Raw genomic sequence first — 14,276 nt, 5'->3', positions numbered from 1 at the left:
ATCATGACTAAGATTGCTTCGGCAATTGAAATGGGTTGATAAGTGTTTTTACTGCTTATTGTAACTGCCACAATGTGCACTAATATGGATTAATAAATTGCACCTTGGATGTGAAGAGCTGCATCCGTCTACTTAATCCTGAATATGCTCAATTTTTTTAGAAATATTATTTAGATTTCTTGCAAATTTTTGTATTATATTTCATGTTTCTTAAACCAAACATAGCTGGTTTGCAGTGCTAGCACAGGTGCGAATAATTAGCATGTATTGAAACACATGCACATTTCATCAGGAGGCACATATACGTAGTCTTATACGTAGTATATTTCCCATGATTCTTTGTGTGATGGACTATGCGTTAGGGGAGAGTCACACTTGGGTATGACTCGCACAAGTGCAACGTGAGAAATTCTTGCATTGCACTCGGCCACCCGATGTAAGACAATGCTGCAGCTCAAATCTGCGAGTTTTTCTCAGTCTTAATCGGACTGAGCAAAAAAATTGCAGCATGCTGCAATTGTCTGCAAGAGCCGTGTCACTCGCACCCATATAAGTCTATGGGTGCAAGAGAAACATCGGACTGCACTCGGATGTCTTTCAAGTGTAGTGCGATATACGCACAAGCTGATAATGGAGAAGATGGGGGGATTAATCCCACCCTCTCCTCCGGAGCTGTGATCACTTGTGTGAGCACTTGTTTCACGCTCGCAGCAGAGCCTGAGCCAAGGGTCATTAGCATCCGATGCTCTTGCATCTGAAGCGATACGCAAGCATGACGCTGCCATAAGGGCGCAGATCACACCAGAAACGTGTCACATTACCATTTCATTACCATGAAAGTACATGCGTTTTAATTCATCTTCAATGAAGAACCTTGGATTTTAGCCGTCGTTTGGATGTGCCGTACCTCATCTCCCTTTTCACTATAGAAGTTGTTTCTTGGCTCTGGTCTATCTGTAGTTATTTTATTTGCCACTTTGAACAAAAAAAACTATAAATGTGAGAAAAGAAAACTGAAAAATTACAGACTTAAAATTTTTGAAGGATTTCCTTGACCTCTTGGTCTCCTTACTTAAAATGACGCTTCACCAGACCATATCCCTACAAAAAGAGCTTTTTGTGTACAAATTCATCCCTGCCAATGCATACACAATCACAGAAGCATCAGCGGAGATAGAGCCCTGTAGCCCAGGAGGGAAAGTAAAAGATGATGTCGTTATTTTTATCACGGCAAGGATGAATTTGTGCAAAAAGTTGAATAGGGAAAAATTTAAGGTTGAGCATATTAGCCACACATAGACATAAGGTGACAGGAGTCCCCTATTGAAAATGTTAAAAAATAGATTAGTTTTTTCTTTCTTTTAGGTTTATAACATACATTGATCATCTGTCTGAGGTCAGCACTCATCTTTTTTGTAGCATACTCTTAAAAGCTATATCATTACTAATACAACTTTTCCTTTACCTGTCATGACTAAATTTGATTTTGTTTGATCATTCAGGTCTACAATATGTTTCAACACCAAAGCCTTGGAATTAAAATTGATATACGTGTCACCAAGTTGATTTTGCTCCACAGCCGCCCGGTAAGCGTTAAAATCCAACCATTGAGTGAATTTTAAATGTCAATCAAACTTCAGCATTTCACATAGAAAATTGAAGATTGAGTAAATGATGTGTACCCATATTTGTATATTGTGACCCACTCGTCAACATTGAAATTACAACACCAAGAAGAAAACGTTATGGAATTATGGATGTGACAGGATTAATTAATACTAATAATATGCAAATGATAAGGAAATCAAAACATAATGTTCAAAACCTCTTAATTTTTTAATTATTGAGTATGGGCACCGTGTGCACCACGTGCAGAAGTGCATGCACTTACACGCCTTGGCTGCTATCAAGAGGTGTTATGCCCGCATGGTATTAGTGGGTCCACTGGACCAAAAGTACCGTTCATTTGCCTGGAGGAGCGAACTGGACTGGCCGCCAGGTCTTTACTACTGCCACTGGAGGTGGCAGGAGGAGCATATGCTGGTAGGCAGCCGGCAGAGGGCACTAGCAACGTAACTAACTCGTTGGCTAGGCATGCCTTAAATACCTGAAACCTCTCAGCTGACCTGAGAGACACTTGCAGGTCAGGGTGCTGACCCATTAAGAAAAGGGGGATTGCCACGCACGCACCCTACGGACATTCAAAGGAAGCCTGTTAGGTGTGTGCAGGCCCCGGTAGACAGCAGCTTTATCCAAGGACAGAGCACACACTGCAGGGCCGCCAGGCAGGTGAGAGAACCGACATCCCCGCTGGGGAGGGGGGTGGGACAGCACAACGTGGAGATGCCAGTATGGGCGTTACAAGAAGTTATTAATGGTTGTCTGAGGAATGTTCTGTGCCCAGATTGTACTTGGGAAAATTATCAATATCCACTCCTGGTAGCTTCATTTTCAATTGCCAATTAAGGACGTCGCCCATTCAGCAAATCTGGGACAAGTTTGCAGGTGCTGCAGGCCATGATAGCACATTTAGGCAACATAGGCTGCACATAGCAGCACAAGCAACATTGAGAAAGGGGTGTATCACTGGTTGCATCATTAATCCGTTTTGTACTGCAAGTAAAATTAAATATCACAAACCAAGCCTAAGGGGTTAAACAGTGTCTAAACAAACCATCAGAAGATGTTTGCATAACATTGGGCTACAAGACGGACACCTAGCTAAAGGACTTCACTTCAATGACTTCACACAATCGTTCTCATAGGCTATCATGAGGCGGAACAAGTTGGCAACGGAAGCTGGAATAGAGGTCTATCCTCTTCATCAATGAGTCTCTTTTATCTTGGACACAATCATAGAGATGGGTCTGAAGACGTTGTGGGCAATATCATGAATAAGCTTTAACGAGGAACTATTCCTGAGATTGTGGTGTGTGGTGACACAATATGCCGTAGCCGGACCCCACTAAACTTTATTTCAGATACACTACGCTTGGCTTTACATTGATATGGTCATGGAAACAATGGTACCAATATTTCTTCAAAGAATCTTTTTTTCAATTTGACAATGCCAGGCCACATGTAGCTTATGCTACTGTAGGAGGCCTACATGACCTAAGTGTGCTACTATATCCTGCAGTATCTCTGGATTTGTTTTCCATGGAGCACATCTGAGACATCATTGGTTGGAAATTGCAAAGAGAGCTGCCAGCAGTGGATCTTGACGATTTTCATGCCAATGTGAAATCAGCATGGCAAATCATTCCTCAGGCAACCATTCTCTCTTTCCTGATAGCAGCCAAGGGGTGTAAAGGCCACGTCACACTAAGCAACATCGCTAGCAACATCGTTGCTGAGGAACGACTTTTGTGACGTAGCAGCGATGTTGCTAGTGATGTCGCTGTGTGTGACATCCAGCAACAACCTGGCCCCTGCTGTGAGGTCGCTGGTTGTTGCTGAATGTCCTGGACCATTTTTTAGTTGTTGCTCTCCCGCTGTGAAGCACACATCGCTGTGTGTGACAGCGAGAGAGCAACAACTGAATGTGCAGTGAGCAGGGAGCCGGCTTCTGCGGACGCTGGTAACCACGGTAAACATCGGGTGTCACAAACCACCGGGGGGGTCACTCAGAAATCCCCTGCGCTGGCTACCAGTACGTCACAATCGGGGGGTAACAAGTGGGGGTCACCCCTCCTTTATACCTCCCGACCGACAGACAGAGCACGTGACGCGCTCTCTAGCGCCCCTCTTATAGTCAGGCCAATTATGGAATTGCCCGACAATAAGCAAGGAGGCCGCTATACTACTTATGCCGATTATTGAAGGGTCCCCGGTGAGAGTAGGGTATATATTCCCCCGACCTCCGCGGGCGGAATATATAAAATCTCCCCGAATCTCACTGGCCTCCCCACAATAATCCTTGGCACAACTCGCTGCCACCAACCGCTTCACGGTAACTATTAGCCGAACACACAGACGTGGGATTCAAGATCGAGATAACAGAACAGCCCAAGATTAATTATATAATTTAATCAGCCTAAAGCCACACTAGAAACTACAATATACAATAGGAGATCTACAGAATATACATATGTCAGAGTACAGTTACAGTCAAAGCATGGGTTACAAACAGGCATACACAGTTCCAGCAGTTACCTTGTTGCGTCTGGCCACAGGGGGGCGCTGTACCCAGGTTTCTAGGATCCTTCCCACAGATGTTTCCTACACGTGCCCCCAGCGAAAAGAACCCTGGAAAATGGCCGAAGTAGGGTTATCAACCTGGGCAAATCCAGGTCCCCTCCTACCTTAGTGACCTCAGAGGGAGCACTGCTCCACCCCTGGCTTGAGTTATGGACAATCCACAACATGGAATATGGGCCATAACTTTGCCTGGGAGCGTCGTAGGCGGACGCCAATGCTCTCATTGTGACAGTTATGAATTTAGCTACAGAACGAGGGGACTCATGACCTGCCTGCCAGTTCCCCATTGGCTGATATCACGCCTGGGGCATTTCCCAATGTCCTGCTCCCATAAAAAGGGTGTGCCGGCATCGTCCGCATGCGGAGACACCATTTTTATGGTTGCCGTATTTATCGGAAATATGGCTTGCGAGATATGAACCATTTTTTACTGGAGTCGTTCTGTCTAGCTAGTTCCATAGCCTTGCTAATGAGATACAACTCTTGTTACAGGGTGACGGCAGGGAGTCATCCTGTGTCCATTGTTCCCACACCACCTCATCTCCATATCACAGGAGATGGCCATGGGATTTGTTGCTAAACCAGTTGTGTGAAGGAAAGGGGGGGTGACACCAGGAGAGGGCTTCCTGACATACTTGAATATCATGATTTATCGTCATATCTCCGGATTTACCTCACACCTCCCCCCTTTTGAGGGCGCTAGGGGGCAGCACACTCCGGTGTTCCCCCGTGCGCCCGTCCGCGACCTCTCCTTGTCGGGACAGCCCGTCTGCGTTACCGTGGTCACGGCCCCTTTTGTGGCGAATGGTGAAGTTGTATTGCTGGAGCGCAAGGCTCCATCGCAACAATCGCCCATTCGTCCCAGAGACGGTGTGCAACCAGCTGAGGGGATTGTGGTCCGTCTCCACGATGAAGTGGCGCCCGTATAGATAGGGTTGCAGACGCTGCAGGGCCCACACTATGGCCAGGCACTCCTTCTCCATCGTGGAATAGGCAACTTCCCTTGGTAACAGCTTCCTGCTCAGGTACAAGACTGGGTGCTCTTGGCTCGCAGAGTCCACCTGGCTGAGCACCGCACCGAGGCCGAAGTCACTGGCGTCGGTCTGTACTACAAACGGCCGCGTGAAGTCGGCTGCCTGTAGCACGGGCGGGCTGGACAGGGCGTCCTTTAGGGCCCGGAAGGCTGTCTCGCAGTCCATTGTCCAATCGACTGCAGAGGGCAGCTTCTTCTTGGTGAGGTCCGTCAAGGGCTTTGCCAGGCTACTATAGCATGGAACAAACCTCCTATAGTACCCAGCGGTCCCCAAGAAGGACATCACCTGCTTCTTGGTCCTGGGGGTGGGCCAGGATGCGATGGCTTCCACTTTCTCAGGCTCGGGCTTCAGTGTTCTCCCACCTACCCGGTGACCGAGGTACTGGACCTCGCTCATGGCCAGCTGACACTTTCCCGGCTTGATGGTCAAACCTGCCCGGTGGATCCGCCTGAGCACCTGTGCTAGATGCTCTAGGTGGTCCTCCCAGGTGGGACTGAAGACGGCAATGTCATCTAGGTACGCGGCCGCGTACCCTTCAAGTCCCTTGAGCAGGGTGTTGACCATCCGCTGGAAAGTGGCAGGGGCATTCCTCATCCCGAATGGCATCACCGTGGACTCGTACAGTCCAAATGGGGTAATAAAGGCAGAGCGTTCCCTGGCCTTGCGAGTCAGGGGGATCTGCCAATATCCCCGGCTCAGATCCATGATGGTCAGGTACTGAGCCCCGGCCAACTGATCGAGCAGGTCATCGATGCGTGGCATTGGGTACGCATCGGCGACCGTGACCGCATTGAGCCCCCTGTAGTCCACGCAGAACCGAGTGGTTCGGTCCTTCTTAGGGACGAGGACTACAGGCGAGGCCCAAGCGCTGTTGGATGCCTGGATCACCCCCAGCTTCAGCATCTCGTCAATCTCCTGGCGCATGTGTTGCTGCACCTCCAGGGAGACCCGATATGCTGAACGCCGGATCGGGGGATGATCCCCAGTGTCCACGTGATGGACAGCCAAGTCAGTCCTTCCGGGCTGGTTGGTAAACAACCCCCGGAAGGGGAGGAGGGTGGCCCACAGCTGGGACCGTTGGTCTTCCAAGAGCTGGTGGCCAACCTCCACATCCTCAATGGATCCGCCTGCCCTAACCTGGGCTAGCATATCCAAGAGGGTTTCCGCTTCTCCCTCCTCGGGCAGGTTGCACACGGGGAGCGCACATGCCTCCCGCTCATGATGTGCCTTCATCATGTTCACATGGAAGGGCTTCCGCCTTCCACGGGCAGGGTCCAGGGTGACCAGGTACGTTACAGGGTTGAGCTGCTGGTACACGAGGTATGGGCCTTCCCAGGCTGCCTGAAGCTTGTCCTGTGGTACGGGGACCAGTACCCACACCTTTTGACCCACTTGGTAGGTCCTCTCACAAGCGTTCTGGTCGTACCAACGCTTCTGATCGGCCTGGGCTTGAGCCATATTGTCGTGTACCAGTTGCGTCAAGGCCTGCATTTTGTCCCGGAAGCGCATGACATACTCGATAACCGACACTCCAGGGGTGGCCAAATCCCCTTCCCAAGCCTCTTTCACCAGAGCCAGGGGGCCCCGCACACGTCGCCCGTACAGGAGCTCAAACGGTGAGAATCCTGTTGAGGCCTGTGGAACCTCCCGGTAAGCAAATAACAGGTGTGGGAGATACCGCTCCCAGTCACGCCCATGGGAGTCGACCAACATCTTAAGCATCTGCTTTAAGGTGCCATTGAACCGCTCGCACAGGCCATTAGTCTGTGGATGGTACGGGCTGGCCACCAGATGTCGCACCTGGACTTGCTTACAGAGGGCCTCCATCAGCTGGGACATGAATTGGGTCCCCCGGTCAGTGAGCATTTCCTGGGGAAAACCCACTCGGGAGAAAATCTCCAGCAATGCGGTGGCCACCTTGTCAGCCCGAATGGACGACAAGGCCACTGCTTCTGGGTACCGGGTGGCATAGTCCACTACCGTCAGTATGAAGCGTTTCCCGGAGCTGCTGGGGATGGCCAGCGGGCCGACCAGATCCACAGCCACCCTCCTGAAAGGCTCATCGATGATTGGCAGAGATACCAGTGGGGCTTTGGGGCGTGGCCCCGCCTTCCCCACTCTCTGACAGGTTTCACACGAACGGCAGTAGGCAGCCACATCGGCCCCCATTTTTGGCCAGTAGAAATGCTGGTTTAACCTGGCCTTGGTCTTAGCGATCCCTAGGTGTCCGGCCATCGGAATCTCATGTGCGATCCGCAACAACTCCGTCCGGAACGGATAGGGTACCACCAACTGTCGGTCCCTGGGCCACGCCTCCGGTGAACCCTGCTGGACCGTGGCCCGGTACAGCCGTCCTTGGTCCCAGACCACTCGCTCCGGGTCCGAGTCCGAGGGAGGCTGTGCCGCCTGCTCCTTAAGAGCTTTCAGGCTGTCGTCAGCTTCTAACGCTGCCTGAAACCCCTGACTAGATGTGGCCAGAATCGACGAGACTGTCACATCTTCAGTCAGTACCCCGGGACCTGTGTCCTGGCCTCCACCTGACTCGGCTGCCACTTGGTCAGAAGGGGAAGAGCTATCGGACCTCCGGGAGGCCCCTTGGCTTCCAGCACTCCCACTGCGGGTGACAGCGGCCACAGCCGCTGTGACCGTGGGTCGTGCCTGCTCCTCCTCCGTTCCTGACCAAGTCGCCGGTTCAGGCAGACCTACCTGGCTTCCTGACACCCCGGTTGTGGGGGAACCATGCACCGAGATCTTACCTGGGAGCACTTCCGCTCCTGGACCGGCCCCAATCTCACCTGCCTGTTCCCCTCCTGCAGCAACAGAACCCCGCTGTGAAATCTCTGGGGACCCCACATTTGCTGTGGTAGCCCCCACCCCACACACTGGTCCTCCCCCTGCAGCACCCTGCTCTCTGCTTATCCCTGCAGAGGGCAACAGATCCCAGCTCACAGGCTGGTTACTTGTAGAGGCATTGTCACACCTTTCTCTGACCCCCTCCCCTCCTGTCACAGCTGCAGCTGCGTGTGTGTCTATGGTGTCTGTGCAAGCAGAAATATCAGAGTTCACTCCCTCCTCCCTTACATCATTCATAGATAACACATTAACATTGTCAGGAGTCATGTCAGTACTGGCTGAAGGTTCAGCCCTTGGGGGGGGCCCAAACTGGGAGGTTATCTGCCCCAAATCTGTCCCAAGTAGCACGTTTGCAGGGATCCGATCAGTTACCCCCACCTCCCTCACCCCCCGCCCTGCGCCCCAGTCCACATAAATGTCAGCAACAGGCAGCGCCGGGTCAGTGCCTCCAATCCCGGAGACAGCGAGGGTTTTTCCAGGGATCAAGTCTTGGGGGGACACCATCTCAGGCCGCACCAGAGTCACCTCCGAGGCGCTGTCTCGCAGTCCTATGGTCACAGACCGGCCGACGGTGACAGGTTGGAAGCTGTCCAGGGACCTACCACCACCCCCACCCACACAATACACCTTGGGCGGCCCTTGGGACGGGGACGGAGCCGGGGCCTTGGGACGCTGAGGGCACATGGCCTTGAAGTGTCCAGGTAGGTTGCACTGGTGGCACCGTCTTGGTTCCGCCACGGGCCTGGAGAGGGGAGTTGAGGGGGACACCCCCTGCAGTCTAGGGGCAGGTGGGGCAGTCGCCGAATTCATCTTACCCCCTCTCCAGGTGCTGCTGGTGGCCGCTCTCCTGGCCTCAGGGGCCCGGTTGTTGGTGTAGTCATCGGCAAGGGCAGCTGTAGCCGTGGACCCCTTTGGCTTCTGGTCTCGGATGAACTGGCGGAGATCCTCAGGGCAGTTCCACAAGAGTTGCTCCGTGATGAACAAGTCCAGGATCTCCGGTCCGGTGGAAAGCTGCAGGCCTTGGGTCCAGTGGTCGGCAGCTCGGGCAAGTGCCCGCCGGTGGTCAGCCCAGGAGTCCTTTGGTCCCTTCTGTAGGCTCCGGAACTTCTTGCGGTAGGACTCTGGAGTGAGGTTGTACTGTTGGATCAGGGCCCGCTTGATGGTGTCGTAGCCCTGATCTGCCTCAGCAGGCAAGTCCCCAAGGATATCCAGGGCCTTACCCCTTAAACGGGGGGTCAGGTATTTGGCCCACTGGTCCTTGTCCAGATGGTGCTGCAAGCAAGTCCGTTCAAAAGCAGTCAAGAAAGAGTCCAAGTCTCCATCCTTCTCCAGCACTGGGAAGTCCTCAACACGGACCTTTGGAAGTTTGGTGTCTCGAAGGTCACATGTGGCTGATGAGGGCCGGAGCTGAGCTAGCTGCAGCTGGTAGTCACGGTCTGCCTGTCGCTCTCGCTCTTCACGCGCTGCCTGCCGCTCTCGCTCCGCAGCCTCACGCTCTGCGTGCCGCTCCGCAGCCTCAGCGTCACGCGCTGCCTGCCGCTCTGCCCTGCGCTCTGCCAGGAGTTCCTTGTAGCCCTTCTGGTCTCCAGCCTGGAGAAGGGCCATAGCCATTTGAAGAAGGCTATCCGAGCCTCCCAGGCTCGGTGGAATGGCACGTGGTGATCTGCGGCACGCTGCAGAGCTAGGCGATTCACTGTCCCTTTCAGAGCGGAGGGCTGGCATCTGGCTCGTTGAGGAACCTTGGGTGAGCTCCTCCTCATCTTGTCCAGCAGTGCCAGGTTGCGCAATGTCCTCGGCAGAACGGTTTTCTGGCGTCGAGCTCCTGGAGGACTCGTGGGCAACCTCCTCATTGCTGTCCACAGCACCGTCCTCCCTCTCTTCGGCTCCTGCCTTAGCATTGGCCAGTTGCATAGCTCTGCTCCTGGTGCCATCAGCCATTCTTGCAGACTTTTGGTCACTGACACAGAACTGACACCTGATGCCTCCACACACCTTACAGTATCTGCACTCTGACACTCTAGTGTTGAGCTAGTCTGAAGACCCCAGCAGCCACAGCTGCTGCAGGCAGTCTTTAGTGTCTGGGAGTATGGGTCTCACACTCACACACACTATTATCTCGATCCCACCGCTATGCCACCAATATGTCACAAACCACCGGGGGGGGTCACTCAGAAATCCCCCCGCGCTGGCTACCAGTACGTCACAATCGGGGGGTAACAAGTGGGGGTCACCCCTCCTTTATACCTCCCGACCGACAGACAGAGCACGTGACGCGCTCTCTAGCGCCCCTCTTATAGTCAGGCCAATTATGGAATTGCCCGACCATAAGCAAGGAGGCCGCTATACTACTTATGCCGATTATTGAAGGGTCCCCGGTGAGAGTAGGGTATATATTCCCCCGACCTCCGCGGGCGGAATATATAAAATCTCCCCGAATCTCACTGGCCTCCCCACAATAATTCTTGGCACAACTCGCTGCCACCAACCGCTTCACGGTAACTATTAGCCGAACACACAGACGTGGGATTCAAGATCGAGATAACAGAACAGCCCAAGATTAATTATATAATTTAATCAGCCTAAAGCCACACTAGAAACTACAATATACAATAGGAGATCTACAGAATATACATATGTCAGAGTACAGTTACAGTCAAAGCATGGGTTACAAACAGGCATACACAGTTCCAGCAGTTACCTTGTTGCGTCTGGCCACAGGGGGGCGCTGTACCCAGGTTTCTAGGATCCTTCCCACAGATGTTTCCTACACGTGCCCCCAGCGAAAAGAACCCTGGAAAATGGCCGAAGTAGGGTTATCAACCTGGGCAAATCCAGGTCCCCTCCTACCTTAGTGACCTCAGAGGGAGCACTGCTCCACCCCTGGCTTGAGTTATGGACAATCCACAACATGGAATATGGGCCATAACTTTGCCTGGGAGCGTCGTAGGCGGACGCCAATGCTCTCATTGTGACAGTTATGAATTTAGCTACAGAACGAGGGGACTCATGACCTGCCTGCCAGTTCCCCATTGGCTGATATCACGCCTGGGGCATTTCCCAATGTCCTGCTCCCATAAAAAGGGTGTGCCGGCATCGTCCGCATGCGGAGACACCATTTTTATGGTTGCCGTATTTATCGGAAATATGGCTTGCGAGATATGAACCATTTTTTACTGGAGTCGTTCTGTCTAGCTAGTTCCATAGCCTTGCTAATGAGATACAACTCTTGTTACAGGGTGACGGCAGGGAGTCATCCTGTGTCCATTGTTCCCACACCACCTCATCTCCATATCACAGGAGATGGCCATGGGATTTGTTGCTAAACCAGTTGTGTGAAGGAAAGGGGGGGTGACACCAGGAGAGGGCTTCCTGACATACTTGAATATCATGATTTATCGTCATATCTCCGGATTTACCTCACATCGGGAAACAAAGAAGCCCTTACCTTGGTTACCCGATATTTACCTTCGTTACCAGCGTCCGCCGCTCTCACACTGCCAGTGCTGGCTCCCTGCTCTCTGCACACGTAGACTGAGTACACATCGGGTAATTAACCCGATGTGTACTGTGGCTAGGAGTGCAGGGAACTGGGAGCCGGCACTGGCAGTGTGGAGCGGCGGCCGCTGGTAACGAAGGTAAATATCGGATAACCAAGGTAAGGGCTTCTTGGTTACCTGATGTTTACCGTGGTTACCAGCGTCCGCAGAAGCCGGCTCCCTGCTGCCTGCACACGTAGCAGAGTACACATCGGGTAATTAAACCGATGTGTACTGTGGCTAGGTGTGCAGGTGTGGCGCCCTGGACAAGGCAGGACGTCACAGGTACAGCAACAACACACCCCACACCCCGGTTAGGAACACCAGAGTCACACACAAATCCTTGTTGCCTCCCTCCAGGGGCTGATGTCCACACCAGGTGGGGTGGAGCCAGGTGGTTGGCTCCACCCACCGAGGAGTTCACAGTCCTGGAGGCGGGAAAAGGAAGGAGAACAGTAAGGGAAAGTGAAGTGGAAGGAGGGAAGTGGTAGTTGAGGAGCAGACTGACCTTGTCCGGGTACGTGGCCCGGGCACATACAGCAAGGTTGGCAGACGGTGGTAACCGTCTGCAGGAGAGGCCGATTGCCACACAACCGTAAGGACCGGGGACGGGCGGTGGCCCGCCGGTACTGGACCGGGGAGCGAAGAGAGGCCAGCACCATTCGGCAGGGCCTACGGACCACGACCAGGCTTGGAGTCACCGTTAAACCGGTCAAATCAGTCAGCGACGGGAACCTCCGGGGTTTCCCAGCAGCAAAGACCCGACCAAAGGCAACCGCTCAACCGTGAAGGGAAATACAGCTACCGCCACAGCTAGAGTTCCCAGGGCCAGCGCCTGCGGGCAAAAGAGGCTCCTCTGGCAACTACACCGCTGAGGAGCGGGTCACCGGTGGGAAGCCATCGGGGGCCGAAAACACATCAAAGGTGCAGGGAGAGACAGTCACCGCCAACCTACCGGGAGTGACCACCACAGCCGTCTGTGGGACCCGTCCATCCAGCCGTTTGTTTTACCAGAGACTCCATGTACGTTACTGGCTGAGTGAGTACCACCGTGCCGCCTGGCACTGCTCTGCCGCCCCCGCGACCCTGCACCTCCCCAACTCCTGCCATCCACCCTCCAGTCACCATCACCGGACCCCGGGACCACCAAACCCCCCTACCCACGGAGGGGAGAGAAATACCTCAGCTGCTCCCTGTCATCGCTCCCGGGTTCCCCGTCCAGAGCAGCGGTGGTGTCCCATTATCACCACAAACCATGGGTGGCGTCACGGACTGACTTCCCAAACCCAGAAATCATCCCCTTTCACTCACGGGCGCGGAGCGCCGCTCGAGTCCCCGGATCCGGCCCACCGCTCGAGCCACTGAGCAGCAGCAGAGCCGGACCCGAGCGTGGTGAGCGCAGCGTCCCCTCCTCCGCCCGCGACACAGGGAGCCAGCGCTAAGCTGGTTACCCGATATTTACCTTAGTTACCAAGCGCAGCATGCTTCCACGCGTCGCTGCTGGCTGGGGGATGGTCACTGGTTGCTGGTGAGATCTGCCTGTGTGACAGCTCACCAGCAACCCGTGTAGCGACGCTCCAGCGATCCCTGCCAGGTCAGGTTGCTGGTGGGATCGCTGGAGCGTCACTTAGTGTGACATCTCACCAGCGACCTCCTAGCAACTTACCAGCGATCCCTATCAGGTTGTATCGTTGTTGGGATCGCTGGTAAGTTGTTTAGTGTGACTGGGCCTTAAGTGTGTGTATTTCTGTAAATGGTGCTCATAATCAAGATATACAGTGCTGGCCAAAAGTATTGACACCCCTGCAATTCTGTCAGATAATACTCAGTTTATTCTTGAAAATGATTGCAATCACAAATTCTTTGGTATTATCTTAATTTAATTTGTCTTGAATGAAAAAAAAACCAAAAACAATTGTCATAAAGCCAAATTGGATATAATTCCACACCAAACATAACAAAGGAGGTGGACAAAAGTATTGGCACTGTTTGAAAAAACATGTGATGCTTCTCTAATTTGTGTAATTAACAGCACCTGCAACATACCTGTGGCACCTAACAGGTGTTGGCAATAACTAAATCACACTTGCAGCCAGTTGACATGGATTAAAGTTGACTCAACCTCTGTCCTGTGTCCTTGTGTGTACCACATTGAGCACGGAGAAAAGAAAGAAGACCAAAGAACTGTCTGAGGACTTGAGAATCCAAATTGTGAGGAAGCATGAGCAATCTCAAGGCTACAAGTCCATCTCCAAAGACCTGAACGTTCCTGTGTCTATGGAGCGCAGTGTCATCAATAAGTTTAAAGCCCATGGCACTGTGGCTAACCTCCCTAGATGTAGAAGGCAAAGACAAATTGACGAGAGATTTGAACGCAAGATTGTGCGGATGGTGGGTAAAGAACCTCAACTAACATCCAAACAAGTTCAAGATGCTCTGCAGTCCGAGAGTACAACAGTGTCAACCCGTACTATCCGTCGGCATCTGAATGAAAAGGGACTGTATGGTAGGATACCTAGGAAGACCCCACTTCTTACCCCGAGACACAAAAAAAGCCAGGCTGGAGTTTGCCAAAACTTACCTGAGAAAGCCTAAAACGTTTTGGAAGAATGTTCTCTGGTCAGATGAGACAAAAGTAGAACTTTTTGGGAAA

The 14,276-nt window shown here is 52.6% G+C and overlaps 1 protein-coding gene across 1 annotated transcript in view; it reads left to right on the top strand.

The window, feature by feature from the left end:
- Positions 1-14,276, top strand: part of ADAMTS17 (ADAM metallopeptidase with thrombospondin type 1 motif 17) — a 398,711-nt gene that overhangs the window by 48,092 nt on the left and 336,343 nt on the right. Inside the window, exon 5 of the mRNA XM_075342840.1 lies at positions 1,503-1,586. Coding sequence (XP_075198955.1) covers positions 1,503-1,586 — 84 coding nt within the window. The remainder of the gene's footprint in view (positions 1-1,502; positions 1,587-14,276) is intronic.

The sequence above is a fragment of the Anomaloglossus baeobatrachus genome, chromosome 4, assembly GCF_048569485.1.
Source record: "Anomaloglossus baeobatrachus isolate aAnoBae1 chromosome 4, aAnoBae1.hap1, whole genome shotgun sequence".
Taxonomy (NCBI): domain Eukaryota; kingdom Metazoa; phylum Chordata; class Amphibia; order Anura; family Aromobatidae; genus Anomaloglossus; species Anomaloglossus baeobatrachus.
Note: the sequence above shows the minus strand (reverse complement) of the source record. Positions and strands in the feature narration are given on the sequence as shown.